The sequence below is a fragment of the Idiotropiscis lumnitzeri genome, chromosome 20 (assembly GCF_059441095.1).
Source record: "Idiotropiscis lumnitzeri isolate Australia: NSW breed Sydney's pygmy pipehorse chromosome 20, RoL_Ilum_1.0, whole genome shotgun sequence".
Lineage (NCBI taxonomy): Eukaryota > Metazoa > Chordata > Actinopteri > Syngnathiformes > Syngnathidae > Idiotropiscis > Idiotropiscis lumnitzeri.
In genome coordinates this window covers 3,178,405-3,197,424 of record NC_142410.1, presented here as the reverse complement: position 1 = coordinate 3,197,424, position 19,020 = coordinate 3,178,405, and the positions used below count along the sequence as shown (strand labels likewise).

Genomic DNA, 19,020 nt, shown 5'->3' with positions numbered 1-19,020 from the left:
GAAGGTGGTTTTTTAAACCAACGTTCTACAGTATATTGTAGGTCTGATGCTGAAACTGATTTCCGTTAGGAATATTTGATTCTAACCTTCGACCTTCGTGTGTTTGTATTGTTCTTTTTTAACCGATAAGGATAAACGGCCATTCAAATTTTCTTTCCTTTACATAATCTCTCTTTACACTAGGCACTTCACTGCGAGATATTTATCTCTGCCTCTGTTTCCCACCATTCTGATATTCATCAACATGGGAACAATGTGACAGCGCAGATCTTTCATCAAGCCTCCTTCCCTTAGGTGACGTCAGTCTGTGCACTCTTCTTGGAGTGTTTCCGAATCTGCCCGCTAGGCAGAAAAATGAGTCAAAAGGAAAGTACCTAAAGCAAGATATTCCTCTGAAAGTGATTCCAAGCTCCACTCGTGTTATTGTCGAGCTCAATCATAAGGTGACTGGGTTACAGAGACTCCAATCAGGAAAAGCCACTTTGGGATATCTAATCAAATTCTGAGAATGTATTTTTGCGTCTTGTGTGTGTTTAAAAGAGAGGTACATGTCAGAAGGAAAGGAGCAAGAATGATGACTTTTAATCTCGCGGGAAAATCATTTGCAGTTCCTTGGAAAAATGTCATTCAAAGTACATAAAAGAATGACCCGACTGCCATTCACAAAACAAACATTGCTGGGCAAGGTTTTTTTTTTTTGCCTATATATTTTCCCCTTTCATATTTCCGGGCAACAGCACTCCACAGCCCCTTTTGAACTTGACTCGACACATCTCCGGGGAACTTATCTCCTTTGCTTTTGTTGTCATCAGCTACCACATATAAAAGACTGGATTTTAATTTGTTCTAAGTATTGTATGGTGTCATTAATACTGGAGATGAGAAGCTACTTTTTTTCTTTCTGTCCAGGCCAGTCTTTGAAACCGCATACATACATATATAACGCCGTCTGTAGTTATGAGCGAACACCTCGATGATGCTTCCGTGAAACTCGATGCAAAGATGCCATTACATTGCAGCGAGGCCAGATTCCTGACATGAATGCCTTTTGTTGAACGTCCCTTTTAGGTCCCACTGACCTTGAAGGAGCGATAAACCAACCGGCTGGATTGGAGCCCGAATGGGATTGGTGACATTTTTACAAGCGCTTTACTGTGAGGCGGTGTGTAACAAGGGAAATGAATCATATTATGCCACATGCTCTCTGGTGGAAAAAAAATATTTCAACAGGCTTTGTAATCAAATGTTTGCAATTCGTGCATGAGCATTTTTTAAAACAAAATAAGATAATGTCAAGAGCTTGGCAAAATCTCCTCTGCAAAGGGTGAGTGAATTAATTACTAATATGCATTAGTTAAGCATTTGTAAATACTGAAGTCGTTATTCATCCAGCATGTTTCTGACATGAATAATCATTTGCATACAGTTTTTAAATAGCCAATTATAAAGTTATTAATCATTAATTTGGAAGGCACCACCTGAAACTTTCTTTTTCCGATATCCAACTGCAGTTAAGAGTATGTAGTTGCACACTGAATGATTTTGCAGTTTTAATGTGATATGAATCTCAGCATTCCCTTTGCTCTGTGGATACCATTTATCTATATGACAAAAGAAAACATTTGGAATGATGTCATTTATGTATTAATAAGGTATTTACAAACTATATGCAAATTATTATTCATGTCAGAAACATGCTTTGTAAACAATCACTTCAGTATTTACAGATGGTTAGCTAATACTGTGTATTAATGTGGACTTATTTTAAAGTGCTACCCATTATTTTTCGGAGGGACGGAAAATTATTTACATCCAGAACTGCTGTACAGACATCAATTAAAACATCAAATTCAGGGCGTATAATATCCCACATTTCATTATAGTTTGTGGTATTATTTTATAATGTTTCATATTTAAATTATTTTAAATTATTTGTGGTATCAGCCAAACCCAGTCATGGTTCTTGGTTGAAGTATGACGATCCAAATGCAGGGAAGCAAGGCAGCAGCAACGTAAAGAGAATTGAAGAACAAAAAAGCAAAGAAGGAACTTGGAATAAATAAAAACAGCAATGTACTAAACAGCAAGGACGAATGTGACAAATAAACTAGAAAAGGAGGACTTAAAAAAGCACTAAAACAACACCACAGGAGACAACTGACATGGACAATGAACCGACAAGAAGTGAAAGCAAACGGAACTAAAGACAAACAAATTAACGCGACAACGAGGAACACCTGGAGAAGACACAAAGCGTAGGGAGAGGGAAAACAAGCACAGGTGGACACAATAAGATTCAACGAGAGACAAGAGAACACAAGGAAAAATATGAAACTAAATACCAAAAACGACAAACACAGATCATGCCAAAATGTCCTGTAATAAATCATACATGTTTAGGTTAAGGTTTCTCATTTTCACCCAGGTGTAAAATACCGCCTACAAAATAATAGTGCAAACGGGAAAAAACAAGGAGCACTGTGGAAAATATTAAAGCAGATGATTATTGATTGCGTCGTGTCACGTGATCATCGTTCTGGCGCTTCTTGGGCGCGAAGACTGATGTGCGCGTTTGGGTGGATTGGGCGGGGGGCGCGCACGGTACAAAATGAGCGAGTGGGCTTCAGAGGAGAGCAGTTGCGAGAGGCGCACCTAAGATCCACTCAAGAATTAGCCTCGGATATATCAGAAAGGGTAATCGGATTGTGAGGACCGGAGGAGGAGAAATCGCTCGAATCCGGGATTAAATCGGGCGCCTTCACTCCTCAGGTTTTTCCGCCGCTATGGGAATAGACCGGCGGCGGAGAGCGTCGCTGGCTCTCACCTTGAACTTTCTGGCCTTGTTCCTCGCGGTGTCGGCTCTCGGAACGAGTCACTGGTGCGCCGGCACCCGAAAGGTGGTCAAGCCGTTCTGCACCGGTTCGGTGACGACCAAGCAGTCGTTCTGCATCAGGTTCAACAGTTCCAATTTGAACGACACGCGGCTGGTGCAGTACATCTGGGAAACCGGAGAGGACAAGTACGTGATGAGGAAGTTTCACACGGGCATCTGGTTCTCCTGCGAACAGAACATCAATATGACCGGTAATTTGTCTTCAATTACGTAGCGAAGTTTTGCATCTGCTTTTACTCCCGAAACGTAAAAACGGATCTCGGAGAGAATGCTGAGAGTTTGCATTTTGGATTTCTTCTGTGAAGTCTATATAAGTGTGTGCGCTGAGACTCTCAAATGCAAATAGGCGTTAAATATGTGTTTAGAAGCATCATAATTTTTTGCAGAGAAACGCACTTAATGCGACAAAGTATTCTCATTTTTCATTCCTCTAACATGCTGAAAGCCAATCACACAATGCGATTGCGCAATAGTCTCGCACAGATTTTGAGAATTCCGAGAGCCATTCAGATTCCTGCTTTTATGCATTCAGAGCTGCCAAGTCTTGCACATAAAAAAAATTATTATGTTTCACGCGTGAAGATGCAACTATTCCCATGCTTGAATCCCGAGTGACGGAATTCTCAGTAATTGTGCCCTAATGTTTTTCTTCCGTCTTTTTTTCTGACTTCACGATATTGAGATTATCCTGTAATTTTGGAAATCTTGTGAAGCATTCCCCCTTTCACATTCATGAATTCTGACACACATTCTCAAACATGAATGATGTTGCAAAGTGAGAGGAAAAAAAAGCAACTCCACACTAGCCAGAGAAACTCCAACCCTGAACCTCAGAACTGTGAGGCTCACCACAGGCACCACCAAGTATGAGTTCCAAATATTCATTAAGATGGCTAGAATTATTTCCAAAGCTTGGTTATTTTTTTAACTCCTGTTTTGGTGGCAACCATTCCAGGCAGTACCCGACCATCAGGAATTTAGACTCGAGCTCACCTTCTAAAAGGGGCAAGTGCTGTAGAAAATGCGAGCAAGATGATCCCCTCACAGAACCCGGAAAGTCTTTTGAGCGTTTCTGTACCAGACAATAAAATCCCAGACCATTCCTACAGTCAAGACAGAAGGCAGGTTGTTTTAAGAATTGCACGGCTTTTATTTACCTCATTGATCGAATCGGGTCATCCAACTAAACTTGCAGAGACTCTGAATCTTAGCAATAGTCATGATTTACTGCTTTTATCTTGCAGGTGAAAACTGCAGAAATTTCATCTATATCGCCCCTGCAAATGAAAGAGGTAAGTGGATAATGAATACCTTTTTTAATAACAAATATTTTAGGATGATATATATTCTGAGAAACTATCAAGATGAACGAACGATATTGTATTTTTTTAGGCCACTGGTATCAGAGCAATCGGCTGAGCACAGTCGCTTCTCTCTCGTTTGTAAACAGTGAACTACAGGTGCAACGATAAATCGTTTAATCAGTAACAAATGATCAATCTGAACAATAAATATTTTTGATAATTGATTAATTGTTTAGAGATTTTGTAGAATTAAAATGATCAAAAGCTGAATTTCTGGTTCTTAAAACAATAAATCGTTTAATTGACAACAAATCAATTTTCAAATCAAACAATGAATATTTTTAATCCATTAAGTGTTTCAAGTTCTTGTTAAAATTAAAATTGCCGAAATGTTAGGAATTCGGGTTCTGAACAAAATGATGAATCGTTTTAATCAACAACAAATCAAAAAATATTTTGGGTAATCGATTAATTGTTTGAAAATCTTGTTAAAGTTAAAATTGTCCAAATCCTCAGAATTTCTGGATATTAAGAAAAAACAAATCTGACTGGTTATCTGTGATTATTATTATTATTTTTTAAATAAGACATTTGAAAATATCTGCTTTTATTTTGAAAAACAATGAGCAAAATATTTGCCAATTATCTGAGACAGACCAAACCAAGAACTAAATCCTAATTGTTTGTGCATTTTCTCCACTATCAATTTGACATAATGTCTTGATTTTGAATAAAGGGATGAAAATTAAGAATGTTTTTTAAAATCCATTTCATCGATTAGTTGACAGGTTCATCCATCCAATTTCAATCAACCTATCATGCATATTTTTGGAATGTGGGCGGAAACCAAGCTTCACACGGTCAAATGACATTCAAAGCTTTGGCCACCAGGAGGCGTTTATGTGCACTTCAAGTGTTGAGAAGGCTTCATCGACAGAAGTTACGACCTTCAACTTTAACTTCTTTTTACGTTTGCTTTACTAGCAAAAACGAGATGCGGAAGGCACTTTTAGCATTTAAATAAACGTAATAACTGAACATATTGTTTTTGTATCTTAATACAGTGGTCCGCAACCACTGGGTTCCGGCCCGATAACGGGCGGCAAGATACTTTTGGCCGGGCCGCGATGGGCCGCACAGATGAAAAACATCCAAAAACTTGCAGTTGACACATGTCAAGATGCAAATTGTCTCTGTTGCATTGCACACAAGCTAACCAAATGAGTAACGACTGAGCGGCAAGCGCCTCCCCCACAACGTCACACTATGCCACCAGCAGTCCGCAAAAGTTATGAAGTTGTCTGTGGCGCAAAAAAGGTTGGGCACCGCTGTCTTAATATCTTCAGTTATTAACATAATTTTACACTCGTATGTTAGTTATAACGTTAACCAGCAAGCGGCGCTTAAATCTGACGGCTGATTACCAACTGCTCCCAGGTGTGCACCCCCCACGGCTGGACGCTGATTGCGAATGACTCCCAGGAGCGCTCCTCTTCCGACTTACACAACGACAGTTGAACAGCTTTCCATTATTTCCAATTGGAAAATTGTTTCCAAAGCATAAGTTGGAGGTAGACAAATGTGTGACTATTTGTTTTGTAAATCAATGCGAGCTTGCTTTTAAATTTTCTTACAAAACAATCCGTGCACTGTTTTCTGACAAATGTTTGCCTCACTGCATGAAACATAAGCATGTAATTAAGTTCTCACCTCCTACTGTATATTCTTATGCTACATTGGGCTGTTAGCACTTAGCACTGATTTACCTGCTGCCAGGTAGGAGGTGCCAATGAATCTCCACCATTGATTCATTCTCATTCGGCTTATCAACTTCCTCAGCTGTGCCGCCTCGGATAAATCCTTGTTACTCGCCCCTGAGTATTAACGCTGATAAACTTTTTTTTTTTTCCCCAATCTCTTTCTATTTCCTTTTGAGGGTTAGTGGTGATATAAATAAGGTGAGGTCATAAATATTTCAGTGAGAGCAGGAAATAGAAACTCAGTTGCATATACAGACATGCCCCCCCCCCCCCAAAAAAAATATCCCACAGAGGACAAAGCATAACTTAATATGTGAATGGAAAAAAATCATTTGAATATTTAGGAGGTCACTTCAGCAATTTGTGCAGCAATGAGGAAACATATTGCAAGTCAGAACAATCGAGGAATGAGCTGTGGTATAAAGACACCAGATGGCTGCATGTGGCTTTCCTGGGAACGCTTAAATGCGCTCTGTCTATTCTTCGGACAGCAATCTGTTTTAACCAGAAGTTAATTGTGCGCACTAACGTCAGCTGGCTTTGGTTGATTGCAGAACTGCTTAAAACGTAAAGACAAGTACAGAAATGGGAACTTTCTATTATCGATTGATAGACGTCTTCATCAAGAGTCATAATGAGTCATTAGTGCATGTTTGATTGCGTTTACATCAGTGAATCGGTATTATTGGTGCTATGTAATCAGAACTACTGTCAGGACAGATTAGTCGAGTTATGCTAATGACGTCTTGGCTTCAGTTCCATATGCCGAAATAGGTCATTTCATGTAAATCTGTCAACCAATTTTCTGACATAAATGCAAATTTGAAGAAATAAAACAAGATTTAATTTGATGTTTGCTGGTATTTTTTTCAAGAATTTAATTTTAGCAATGATTTGCTGCGCCGGATCCATTCATCGCACATTATGCGTCATTTGCTATTCCATCGCTTTGCTCCAAACTTTATTAAATGTAATTTACTTCAATAGACGTGTTTTAATTGAGTCATAATTAAAAACTGAAGATATATTACAGCTATATATATACAGTTCTGCAAATATATTAAAAATCATACACTCACACTGTTTAATATTGTTTCACATTTTAATTATGGGCACTGTTAATTCAGTGGTGCCTTGACGTATGAGTTTAATTCATTCCGTGACCACGCTCTCAATTTAAAACGCTCATATTAGAAAGGCCGCAAATCCATTCCATCCTCCCACAAAAACTTGACATTTTTTTTTGCACTGTGTGTTTTTAGTAAGGAGGAAAGTACGTGATAATATTGTACTAAATAAAAACATAAGGTGATAACATCATCAAATAGACTACAAAGTGTTAAACAGATTCTGCATCTTAATCAATAATGGCTTCTTCTGGTGTATGGAACTCGGCCACCGGGGGGCAGTCTGATACAATTCTGTTCATAAATGAAAACGTCAAGAACGTGACTCAGTAACTGCAGTAATATAAGTCATATTTTGCAGAGGATAAAGAATATAAAGTACAGGGTCACTGGTTAGAAATGAAGCTTCATGAAGCACTTTTGACTCCTCTAAATGCAACTCTTGGTTTAAAGATACTATTGAAATGTAATAAATTTCCACTGCACCAGCTTTTATCTTTACACCAAAAGCACCAGCTGGAAAAGTAAGAAAGAAAAAAAAAAAAAACAATAAACAAGTGCTTCATGAGGCTTCATTTTCCTATAATTTCCTGTAACTGCTCCTAAAGGTTTCCTTCCAAAGAAAGACTGGACAAGTCGACCAATGTTCAACAGTTTTATTTTTCACATCCAATCGCTGATGAACACCATTTTTGGGTGAAAAACTGTGTCAGAAATATACAATTACAAAAATGCAATACAATACATTATGTCCACATGCAAAACACTCTCTAGTCATGGTCACATACCGTTTCGCCTTCTAAACAGGAATTTAGGAGTATTTCAATCGAAGCTCTTGCCGTGAGCGCCTTACGCTTTCGTCTCTTGTCTCAAACTGACTGATACCACTCCTAATTAACAAGAGCCACACCTGCCACTCAGTGCAACCTTTAATTATAACAGCAGGGGGGGCACAATAACCAAAGCATATGTGGCATTTTTAGTAAATCACATTCACTGTCATTTTGCCACTACGGTGGAAGATACATCACTTATTACCATGATCTTAAAACCAAGACAGTTACACTACCACTCATACATCAAGGCGACTGTATTAGAATTGGCAAAAAAGTTCCTCATGACTCAGGAACAGTGTATTACCTTATCAGCCCATATCAAATGAGCTAACTGATAAAAAAAAAAAAAAAAATGCGAAATTTTAATAGTGACGGACAAATGAAGCTTCATGATTTTTTGGCTCCTCTAAATGGCACTCTTGGTAAATGATGCTGTGGAAATGTAATAAATTTCCATTGCACTCACATAAACCTTAAAACCAAGAACCCTATCTAGTGGAGTAAAATATCACAAGTGCTTCTTCATGAAGCTTCATTTTTTTTTTTCAACAGAAAGCTACAAAGTGCTCAGCATTCCAACAAGGATATTTTGGGCAACCGTGATGCCACCTTAGTACACCTTATGATTAATTATTTCACAAACGCTTCATTCTGTGGTGTAATATACATAATTGCACCTAGGCTTACAGTCAATGGTTCCAATCCATTTTATGCCGTGATGGTACCTCTTGTATGTGCAGGGCGCCTCTCAGCAGGTCACCGACTGTGAAGGTTAATCATATGGGTGACAGGGTCACACATCCACCTTCACCGACTCATTCCACCCCACCCCCTTCTTTGCATGTCCTCTCCAATTGCCCTTGCTTACCCAGCGCGGATTTTCCTTCAATTTCCCCTTCCCCCTCCATTTCCCATTTCACTGCCTACACCACTTCCATGAGTCACTCAACCATGTCTTCCTTCACTCTAGCCACTTCAATTTGCCCCCTCCGCCTCAAACTCTGTTATTCTTGTGCTATCTTCAACATCCATAGGGGTGCTGTGGCTGTGCATCGTCGCAGAGTGCCTGTATATCATGCTCTTGGCCACCGGGGGCATCCTCATGTCGATAGAAGTGTGCCAGTTCGGCAACGTCATCGATGGCCTCAAGCTCAATGCCTTCGCTGCCATTTTCACCGTGCTTTCAGGTGAGTCAAAACGAGACTTGACAAGGTACCATCGAAGAAACTGAAAATGTTGAGGGCACCATAAACTTTCCAGGAGCGAAGTAACTGAAATCAGTTTTGTGGATTTCATTCTAAACCTAAAAAACGTTTTTTTACAAATTGAAAAGTGTATTTCTTCATAGTCTATACAAAAGCCAACTCAATTATTGAGGCCGGGAAAAAAAAACATTTAAGTCAATTTTCAAGCCACTTCCATTCTACAACCACGTTTATAATTGAGGCCAGTTAAAGCCATCTGAGATTTCTTACTACTTTGTATATCAGCCTCCCTCCCTTGGCCAAGGAATTAATGATGACCTTCTCTCTAATCCACTGTGTGAAAATGATGCTGACCACCAGGCTCGGAGCAGTGAAAGATATTCTGCATGGCCGCCACTACTTTCTGCGCATGATTGACTTCCGTGCTTCTTAAGACCCATCGGCTAAATAATTTGAGCCACTGCTCACCCTTCAGACCACATTGAAGAACTGTAATTGGGTCTATTACATTAACGGCACCTGTTAAAATTGTTCGCGAACGTCTTTGTGACATTGAACGAACCCTGATGAAAAATCAACATTCAGGCCGTGTGCACTTTCCAACCTGGGTGGCACATTAATTTAAAAAAATAAATAAATAAAGCAATTTATGTTGTCTACTTCACACAATCCCACTGCCGGAGGCACAGAAAAACACACACTCACACGCAAAACAGGAAATAATCTTGCCTAATAAACGTCTGTGGTTTCAAAAAGTCTCTTACAAATGAGTGTTTATGTCACTTTGCAATCAATTTCTCCCAAAACTACTTTTGAATTTACGCCCCAAAAACAAAATCGTATTTTCGTTCATTATGTAATACGTGATTGGCTTTCTGTTGCAACAATACGCCATATCAAAAACAACAGCCCTGGAGGAGCCATCACGATTCACTGCTGTCAGCTATTTAATATTTCCTCCTGCTTTACCTGCTAGGGATGGTTGAACTTTTGCAGAATGATTTGTTTTGAATAACGCAGCTCAAATAAATGAGCCGAACCACTCCTTAAAATGCTCGGGGCGCTAAATGTTGCCTTTCTATTGACCCTGTGTTGGCGAGGCGTGGATGATGCTGTTTTTCGTTCTTTCCTTCATACTGTTCATAGTATGACACCCATACAAGGTGTGTCAGAAAAATTACAGGACAGGCGTCACAAATGATAGATTTTAAACTCAGTAATAAAAAAAAATGTTTACTAGCATCGCATAACAATTATTTCCAGGAAAGTGATGTTTTTCTATGACATGAATAATTTATTTTCACATTTATTTTCTTCCCAACGTCTTGGTAGCAAGGTAAAATTACATCTGCTTGCATCAACATTTGTTCAAAGCAATCCAAAGTTTTCTGCACTTGACTGTCCTGTTTTGTCTTCAAGCATTTTCTGACTGCAAATGAAAATGCTGGTTAAAAAAATTGCCGGCAAAAAAATGTGTTCTTTCTTTTACCTAATAATAGCAATGGACAAATGAAGCTTCATGAAGCACTTGTAATCATTTTTTGAGTCTGTCGATGGCAATTTGGGGTTAAAGATGCAATGCAAATTTAATAAAGTTCCATTGCACTAGTTTTTACCTTTAAACCAAGAGCCCTCTCTCGTGGAGTAAAAAAAAAGTGCTTCATGAAGCTTCATTTTCCCATCACTACCTGATAGTGTAAGATTGAACGCAATAAATAACCAACAAGTGAGTGAACACGCATGAAAATGTTGATCTGCTAAATGTTATTCCCGACCTAACCAATCCAAAATAAAAGCCTCAGTTGAGTTGGCGTGATTTATGAATCCGACTAGGAGCTGAAAAGTTAAAGCCACTGTGTGTTTTATGTGTCTTCAATAATTGGAAAGGGGAACCTCAAGTTCCTTGAGTCTGTGGTTTTTATAGCTAAACTAAGAGTAAAAAAAAAAAAAAAAAAAAGTTCAGCCTTCTTTTTATGGCGCGCCTCTTCAAGCTTATCACTAAATCTGCTTGTAAAATGTTCCAATATTGGAAGCTAAGATTGTTAATATTTTTTAACGGTTCTGGTAGTCACTTCAAGGGGGACTACAGTACTCTAGATTACCTTTTCACTGGTTGTTAATCATCCATGGTATAAGAGACTACGAATAAGTGGAGAGTGTGCAAGGGAAATAACGAGATCTGTTTTTATTGCCTGGCGATGCACTTGTGGTGTGGCTGAGGAGCTTTACCATCCTATAAAAACACCATTTTCTTTTGGGTTTAACTGTCTGTACTGTGAGTATGGAGATAAAAGTTACAATCTATGGACAAAGTGTTAGGACACCTGGTCACGTTTAAGTAGAGAATACTGAAGTGATGTTGCACCCGAGAGAGGACTCATAGTCTTTGTTCGCTCCGTTGTGTTTGATGGGGTTGAGGTCATGGCTTTCAATTTCTTCCACACCAAACTCAACCAGCTATGTGTTTATGGACCCCACTTTGTGCTGTGGGGTAGTTAAAATGCACTGCAAACATTACTCATTCTCGCTGATCATCAGGCGTTGATTCGATCCCCACCAAGCCCGAAGTAGTAACCGTGTTATACCCGGTCTGCGTAAAATAACACATTAAAGAGGTATAATGCAGTCAAAATTGTTACTTGTAACAACAGCAAAGCCTGCTGTGAAAGCTTTCATGCGATCGTAAAGTTAGCGTTAGCAGAAGTGGTGTGAATAATTTTCCAAAAAAGTGCTAGAAGGGAAGTGACTTGACAATGTTGATAAATCTGCATTGTTACTGTAAATTGTAACTGTAAATTATTGTGGGAGATTAGACTGATTTGAAATTGTGTGCAAGATGATGTTAAAATGAGTTATTACTTTGCCATGAATTCTCAAACATCTCCATGTAATTTGTTAGGTTGATTTTTTTTTTTTACTGGATTTTCAATTTTGTTGAATGTCAGTGATTTTTCCAATTGCCAATGAAGGTAACACTGATTTCCGTTTTTCCAATGTGGGCTTTGAACGTCTCTCGAGCCGATGCGAGGAGTTGAGCCTTCGTGGAAGTGTATTTTGTATTTTGGAGTTTGAAGAATACAAAGACAACACTGCAGCTCTTTGTGTCTCGGAGTTGCAACGTTATTATTATTATTGTCGCTTATTTGTAGTGATGGACAAATTAAGCTTCATGGAGCACTCCTCTAGCTGGCACTCTTGGTGTACAGTTGCGGTGGAAATTTTATTTTGATTGCACCAGGCTTTCTCGTTAAACCAAGAGCACCATCTCGAGGAGTAAAAAAAAATGTGTTTCATGAAGCTTCATTTTCCTCTCAGTACATATTTGAAACCCTTTTTAATTATTATTGTCACATATTTGTAGTGATGGGCAAATGAAACTTCATGAAGCACTTGTAGTCATTTTTGACTCCTCTAGATGGCACTCTCGGTTTAAAGATGCAGTGGAAATTTTATGAATTTCTATTGCACTAGCCTTTATCGTTAAACCAAGAGCACCATCTCGAGGAGTAAAAAAAGTGTTTCATGAAGCTTCGTTTTTCTCTCTACATATTTAGTAGACTTTTGTCTAAATAAACACTGATGGTGATCTTTTTAGCACATCCGATTGCAATTTTGATTTTTGACCTGGTATGATAAAAAAATCATCGGAGGGAACCATAAGCTACTGATAATGATATCTTCATTAAAACTTTGTGAATTAAATTGAACGGTTTGAGCAATGAAACTCCAGGGTTGAAAATGATTCCCACTCCAACTCTGGTCCCTGCTCAGTGACAAGGTCAATGTGAGTGTGAATTATTGCTTCTACATTTGCCATATGATCAATAAAAAGCTTTATTAATCCTTTGAGGGGAATTAATTTTGACTTGCTTAAGTAAGGATCGACTGCCGACCAGTGCAGGCTGGTGCCCGCTGAACTCAGATGGAATAGGCTCCGGCTCCAAGCAGCCCTGAACAAGATAAGTCCCATAAAAAATGAATAGAGGGATACTCAGAGGAAATTTTATAATTTATAGAGCTCTTTTTTTCAGCAATGGAGATGGAAAATTCTTACAGAAGTCGAGAAATACTTAAGAGATTTATTTTTTAACAAGGACAACTTCAATTACAACAAAAGCTGCTTTGACAGGAAGCCGTAAATACGCTAGAATAAAAACTTCCCGGAAGATTGACTATTTGGTATTCAAATGTGAAATTTGAGATGTGTGAGGTGCAAGATTGATGAGTGTTTTGTTGATTTTTGCATCTTAATTTTAACACGGATTAGGTGCTTATGATAGGTAAGAATACTAAAACCTTTCTTCAAATGTGATGCAATAAAACTCACTGACGCTCTGTTTGCATTTTGATGTCGCACCCGTGGGGTGATTTGGCATGATCGTGCCTGTGAATGAAATGTTTTCGACACTTAGCATCGCCAGAAAGTTGCTCGGGATTTTTGATTCTTCCCCGGGTTTGGTGTGGGAGCGGTTATTATTTAAATTAGACAAAGTATCTGTCGGTAGACCCAAAAAATGACCACTCGTCAGTGACGACTCTAGAATGATTCTAAAGCAGATATTTTAATTTGAACGAACAACTGACTGCTGTAAAGGGAGATCCCAAAGTCATATGTATCCTTAATTACAAAAACATTGTGACAACCTGGCGCTGTTGGTCATCATTATGTCTCATGAAACAAATTCCAATGGAACCGCCACACCTTAAGGGATGGGAGTTTTAAAATGTTTAATGAGGACTTATTGTGTTAATGAGGTGGAACCTATCTCATTTGAGCCAGAAAGTCTTCGATTCCACTTGAGACAACGTGCCAAGACCGGAATCTCAAATTCATACCACTGACACAGCTGTCAGAATTGATAATGCACATAAGTGGACTGTTCGACTGGATGTGCTGTTTTACTTTCCTGCTTTATTTTGTGCACGTCAGGCAACATGGTTTGCACTGAGATAAGTTACTTGGTTGCTCGTGTTTGGGTGGAAATCGTCTTTGAACGCTTTGCCTTAAAACAAAGGCAATCAGTCACAGTTTTAATCACTTAATTTGTTTATTGTATATATTGTGGTTGTTTATTGTTATTTTTTTAAAACTGTGTTCATCCTACTAATGCTGGTCCTAATATTCAGACCTGCTCATGTAGCATAATTCTTATAAGAAAAAATGTATGGAAAAACAAAGTTTTATGTAGTTCAGTGTACACTGTTTGAAACTACAAACTTATTAATCACTTGAAAATGCAATTTCTGGAAATTGTGATCATGTGGAATGATAGGGGAAGATATTAAAATTGATGGAATGATACAGAAAGATATTGGATGATTTTGGTGAAAATGATACATGATATTGAAAGATAGGGAGGGATGTAAATGTAAATGAATTAAATAATATTGAATGATGTGGTGGAAATTGTGCCATTTGTCAATGACAGATTTGGACAATATGGAATGTTATTTAAAATGTGAAATTTAGAATCATATTGAATTAGGGGGTATTATATTGGTGAAAAAGATTCAATTTGTTGATGAAAAAAATTTAAAATTTTCAGATATGGGAATGTTGACAACCGTTCCCATAATTGAATGAGAAGAACATGATGTTGAATTTTTTATTTATTTATTTTTTTTTTTTTTAAAAACTGAATGGTGAGAATCGGTTCCATCAGTCACCCAAGAAATTGTGGTTGGTTGACATGCTGGCCCACTGACTCCACTGTTTCACATAACGTTATACTGACCTCAAGTGGTGACGTTGGAGAAGTGCATCATTTCTTTTCTTTTGTGACGCAGGCCTGCTGGGGATGGTCGCCCACATGATGTTCACCACAGCCTTCCAGCTGACTGTCAGTCTTGGCCCCGAAGACTGGAAACCTCAAACATGGGACTACAGTTGGTCATACATGTGAGTCAGCAAACGTGCATACTTCTTACATCTGAACTATTTAATTAAATAACGACATCATTGTTGAAACTATACTCCTCTTCAGATTAGCGTGGAGTTCGTTCACGGCGTGCATGGCGTCCTCCGTCACTACCATCAATCGCTACACCAAAACCATCCTGGAGTTCAAACACAAGCGAAGGAACATTGAGAAGAATTTAAAGATCAAGCAGAAGCTGTTGGAGCTGGACGCTCCCGAGCAGGTGTGGGACATGTACATCAGCTCGGTCCCAAGTACTGCAGAGGAGCTGCTGGACCTTTCGTCCAATGGCCGCAAACTCTCCAACACCTCCATCTTCTTGGACCTCAACGACCTGCCGGACCAGCATGGGGAAGAGTACTGTTAGAGGAGATGTTTAGAGATTAGACATCATTTTTGATTACGGTGGATTATTTAGAGGGCAAAAGAAGTCCTTGGTGGAATAATGTAGCTGTCCAATAAAAAATGTGTTTCTGCGTTTATCCCCCCCAAAAAGCTGAAACTTGCCCATTTAAAATAAGAAGCATTTTAGTTTTTATAATATTTTCACATTGTTAAATAATACAACAATTTAGAATAATCTATTTGTATACTGGAAGAAAAGTATCCATCATTTATTGATGTAACAAAGAAAAAAGGTCTTCTTATAGATTTAGCATACAAAAAAAGTGCTGAATCAATAAAGCTGACTATAAAAATAGACATTTCCCTCATAATTATATGATGGAAATATAGCTAGATCAGGTTTCGTCAGGTCATCAACGGTGATATGTGACGCTGGTGTGTAGGTACTGTATCGTAACAGGCAACGATACAATGCAAAACGGGAAAAAAAAAGTTGAAGACTTCTCTGGAATTTGTGAAATGACAAGTCTTAAAGTGAAGGAAGTAAATGTAAAATGGGCAGCAAAAGCAGGTGATCCTGGGTTGCCATGGCAATGATAGCCTGTAATATTGTCTTTTTTGGAAGCCACCAGTGTAGCATCAAAACTGCATATTTTCATGAAAGTGCTGTGAAAAAGTCTCTTCTCAAATTTTTATTTATTTGTTGCATAATTTCCCCCCTTTAATGTTTTAGATGATCAAACCAAATATATGCCACGCAAAAATCATTTAAACAGAGCGTGTCTGACAAAATTAAGTTGACCAAAAGATGTTAAAATGCTGCACAAAATGCTGATGCAAATGTTCTATGGACTGACAAAATGAAAGTTTAACTTTTTGGGAAGAAATATCTTGTTAGATGTGGCCTAAATGTAGCACTGCACTTCAGAAAACGATCATCATACTAACAGTCAAACATGGCTGTGGTAACTTGTTGATCCATGGGTGCTTTGTCGCTTCAGGACCTGGACGACTTGCTGTGACGTATGGAACCAGAATTTCTCCTCTTTACCTGACATTTTGAGGAGAATTTTAAACATGAAGGTGGGGAAACAAAAATAAAATAAACATTTGGGAAGAGTGCAAATACTTGTTTAAGGCACTGTACATATAGATGGGGTACCTTTTGTTTTTGGGTTTATTGTTTACATTTAAAAGCAATATTGCTCATTAGTATCAGTTTTTCTCAGTATCATCGACCATACATTTGTTATTGTTAAATAATAAAATACACACATCACCTCATGCAAATATTATGTAAGACTTTTTCAAACCTCAATAATTCAATGATTCATAACGCACTTGTGGTCTATGATGCCGAGAGATTGCAAACGTGTGTGACCCTGCACAATTCCAAATTGAAAGTGCCAAAGTGTAAGTAAATACATATAAAAATATATTATATTACTTTTTTTGCTGAACAGTTCTGTTTTTTTCAAGCATGCATTTGTATATGTAGTGTATAATAATGCTCACCAAATCTAGCAGTTATCGATAACAATAGCCTCAACATGCCTCAACATCGAATATGTTGACGATGTATGTCAAATGGGACCTTTGCTGAAAATTGCTGTAAAAAAGTATGGATAAAAGGGGCTTGTAATGTACTTGATTTTTTTTTAAATGTTATTTCTTTGCTGTTTGGCTCCCATCTTTTTGGGGGGCTATTTTAAGCACATGCTTTAATATAAGCACCAATTGCAATTCCCTGCCGTGTAAATTGCTACATACACTTGCTCGGTTTAATCAGTTTCAACACATATTGTAGAGTAGCAAAACATCTGCCTTCACATATCTTATGATGGTCAGTTTTGATGCTGTCAGAGATTCATTACCTCCACCAAGGAGACTTTCGTCTAAAGTCATTAAATATTTTAGAAAGTTTTTGTATAGGATCTCATTATACACAGTATTGTGCCATTTAGTTTAGCTGATTATGCACTTATGTGGACACAAAATTGTTGATTGTTTATTAATGAATGAAAAAGTGCAGAGCCCCTTTGAGTGCACCAAGATGAGGTCTTGAGTAATGCAGCTTTGGTCTTGTAGAATAATCACTGTACAGCCTTCATAAGAGTGTAAATGTGTATAAAGGATGCAGGCCACGATGCTAAGCGAAAGTCTCGACAGGCTCTGCTGAGTGCCTTTGCTCACTGCGGGATGCTTCCCATATACACTCAACGCAGTTTCTATTGTTGTCTAGTACACCAATTTAAAGAAAACATGTTAGAATTGTGCAAACTGCCAAATGTTAGCAGAAGGGTTACATTCTGTGTGAACCTATAATGTGTATATATGGCTGTTGTGTTACTGTAGAAATGTAAAACACAACCAAGTCATTTAAATGCATTTGAATGATATATTATGTCTAAATTATATTTCATTGGACTGGGAAATGAAGCGTATATTGTCTAAATGTACATTTTTGTAACACTTTACTGTAGTGTTCTTTGGATACATTTTGTGGATTATTTCTTTGTTGTATGACGGATTAAAAACAAAAGGGTTTGTTACCACGTTGGCCACAAGAGGGCAGTATAGTTATGGCAGTTATGTTTCATTGTCACCTGTTGAAATATCAGGTGCCCCCCATCTCGTTTACAGAGCACGTAAGCGCCCACAAATCCACGAACACACAGTTGAAAATGTTTTTTTTTGCAATTTTATTTTCCTTTTCAAATAACTCAACATACAGTGCAACAGGGTTATTTTATTTTTTTATTTTATTTATTTATTTTTTTTAGCACTGATGTTAACTGAACGTTATTCACATTGCTGCAGGGACCCCCAGAAAAAAACACACACATTAAAAAACACGTTATAGCATTTGAAATTAATAAAGTAATCAAACGCTGCAGGCTCAGAGAAGAGAGACTTGCACATAGCAGATGAGGAGGAATCAATAAATGTGACGGATTGCAACTTTTTTTTTCTTGCTTAAAAATAGTTTTATTTTTGTTTTCAAACTAGTGCAAATACATGCAGAAATAAAACACTGTATGTAGGCATCGCAAAGCCTGACAATCTTCCAACACTAAAACAACAAGAAAACAATTTCTGAACTTTTCTCATACGAATTTATCCTCTGTACAGAACCATTTGGCCTCCTCACTCGCCCGATGAGTTGACCCGAGCCACAGCACGCACACACAATGCAGTGGGGCACGTGCTAAAGGGGCCAAGTGATTCACATCACTTCCGCCACCTTCGTCCATTTAGCCACATTCATTATTCAAGAGTACAAAACCACTCAGTCAACTGTGAGCTCGTTTCAAGATTCTCTCGCTCCCCCCTCGCCATCCTTTGCCACATAAAAGATGCATCCCCTTTTTCGGGAACAATACTCGTATGAGGTCACGCAGTAGGAAGGCCTATATGTATTGATTGACTTGGTGAGGATTAAAAACAAACGGATAAAAAGTCATTAAAGTTATGTGCATCATTATGGATATTAGGGACCACTAAATCCCATACGCGGGGTCCTCAATCCTGTTTCTGCTGCCTGTTTGCCGTCGCTCAATGCCACAACACACCTGATTCAAATGACCAGATAATCGGCAAGGAGTTAGCTATTGATCCTGATCATTTGAATC

At 38.3% G+C, this 19,020-nt stretch overlaps 1 protein-coding gene across 1 annotated transcript; it reads left to right on the top strand.

Moving 5' to 3' along the window:
* Positions 1-2,539: 2,539 nt before the first annotated feature.
* On the top strand, positions 2,540-17,904 carry gsg1l2b (gsg1-like 2b). Its single transcript, XM_088285260.1, has 5 exons — positions 2,540-3,084; positions 4,138-4,185; positions 8,955-9,107; positions 14,913-15,024; positions 15,110-17,904. The coding sequence occupies exons 1-5, from the start codon at positions 2,784-2,786 to the stop codon at positions 15,408-15,410; spliced, it is 915 nt and encodes a 304-aa protein (XP_088141386.1). The 5' UTR covers positions 2,540-2,783; the 3' UTR covers positions 15,411-17,904.
* Positions 17,905-19,020: the final 1,116 nt, after the last annotated feature.

Excerpts from the sequence above, each read along its gene's own strand:
- gsg1l2b (XM_088285260.1), top strand. The coding sequence starts at position 2,784 with ATGGGAATAGACCGGCGGCGGAGAGCGTCGCTGGCTCTCACCTTGAAC. Across the intron at positions 4,186-8,954 it reads CGCCCCTGCAAATGAAAGAG|GGGTGCTGTGGCTGTGCATC; the intron begins GTAAGTGGATAA and ends CAACATCCATAG. Across the intron at positions 15,025-15,109 it reads GACTACAGTTGGTCATACAT|ATTAGCGTGGAGTTCGTTCA; the intron begins GTGAGTCAGCAA and ends ACTCCTCTTCAG.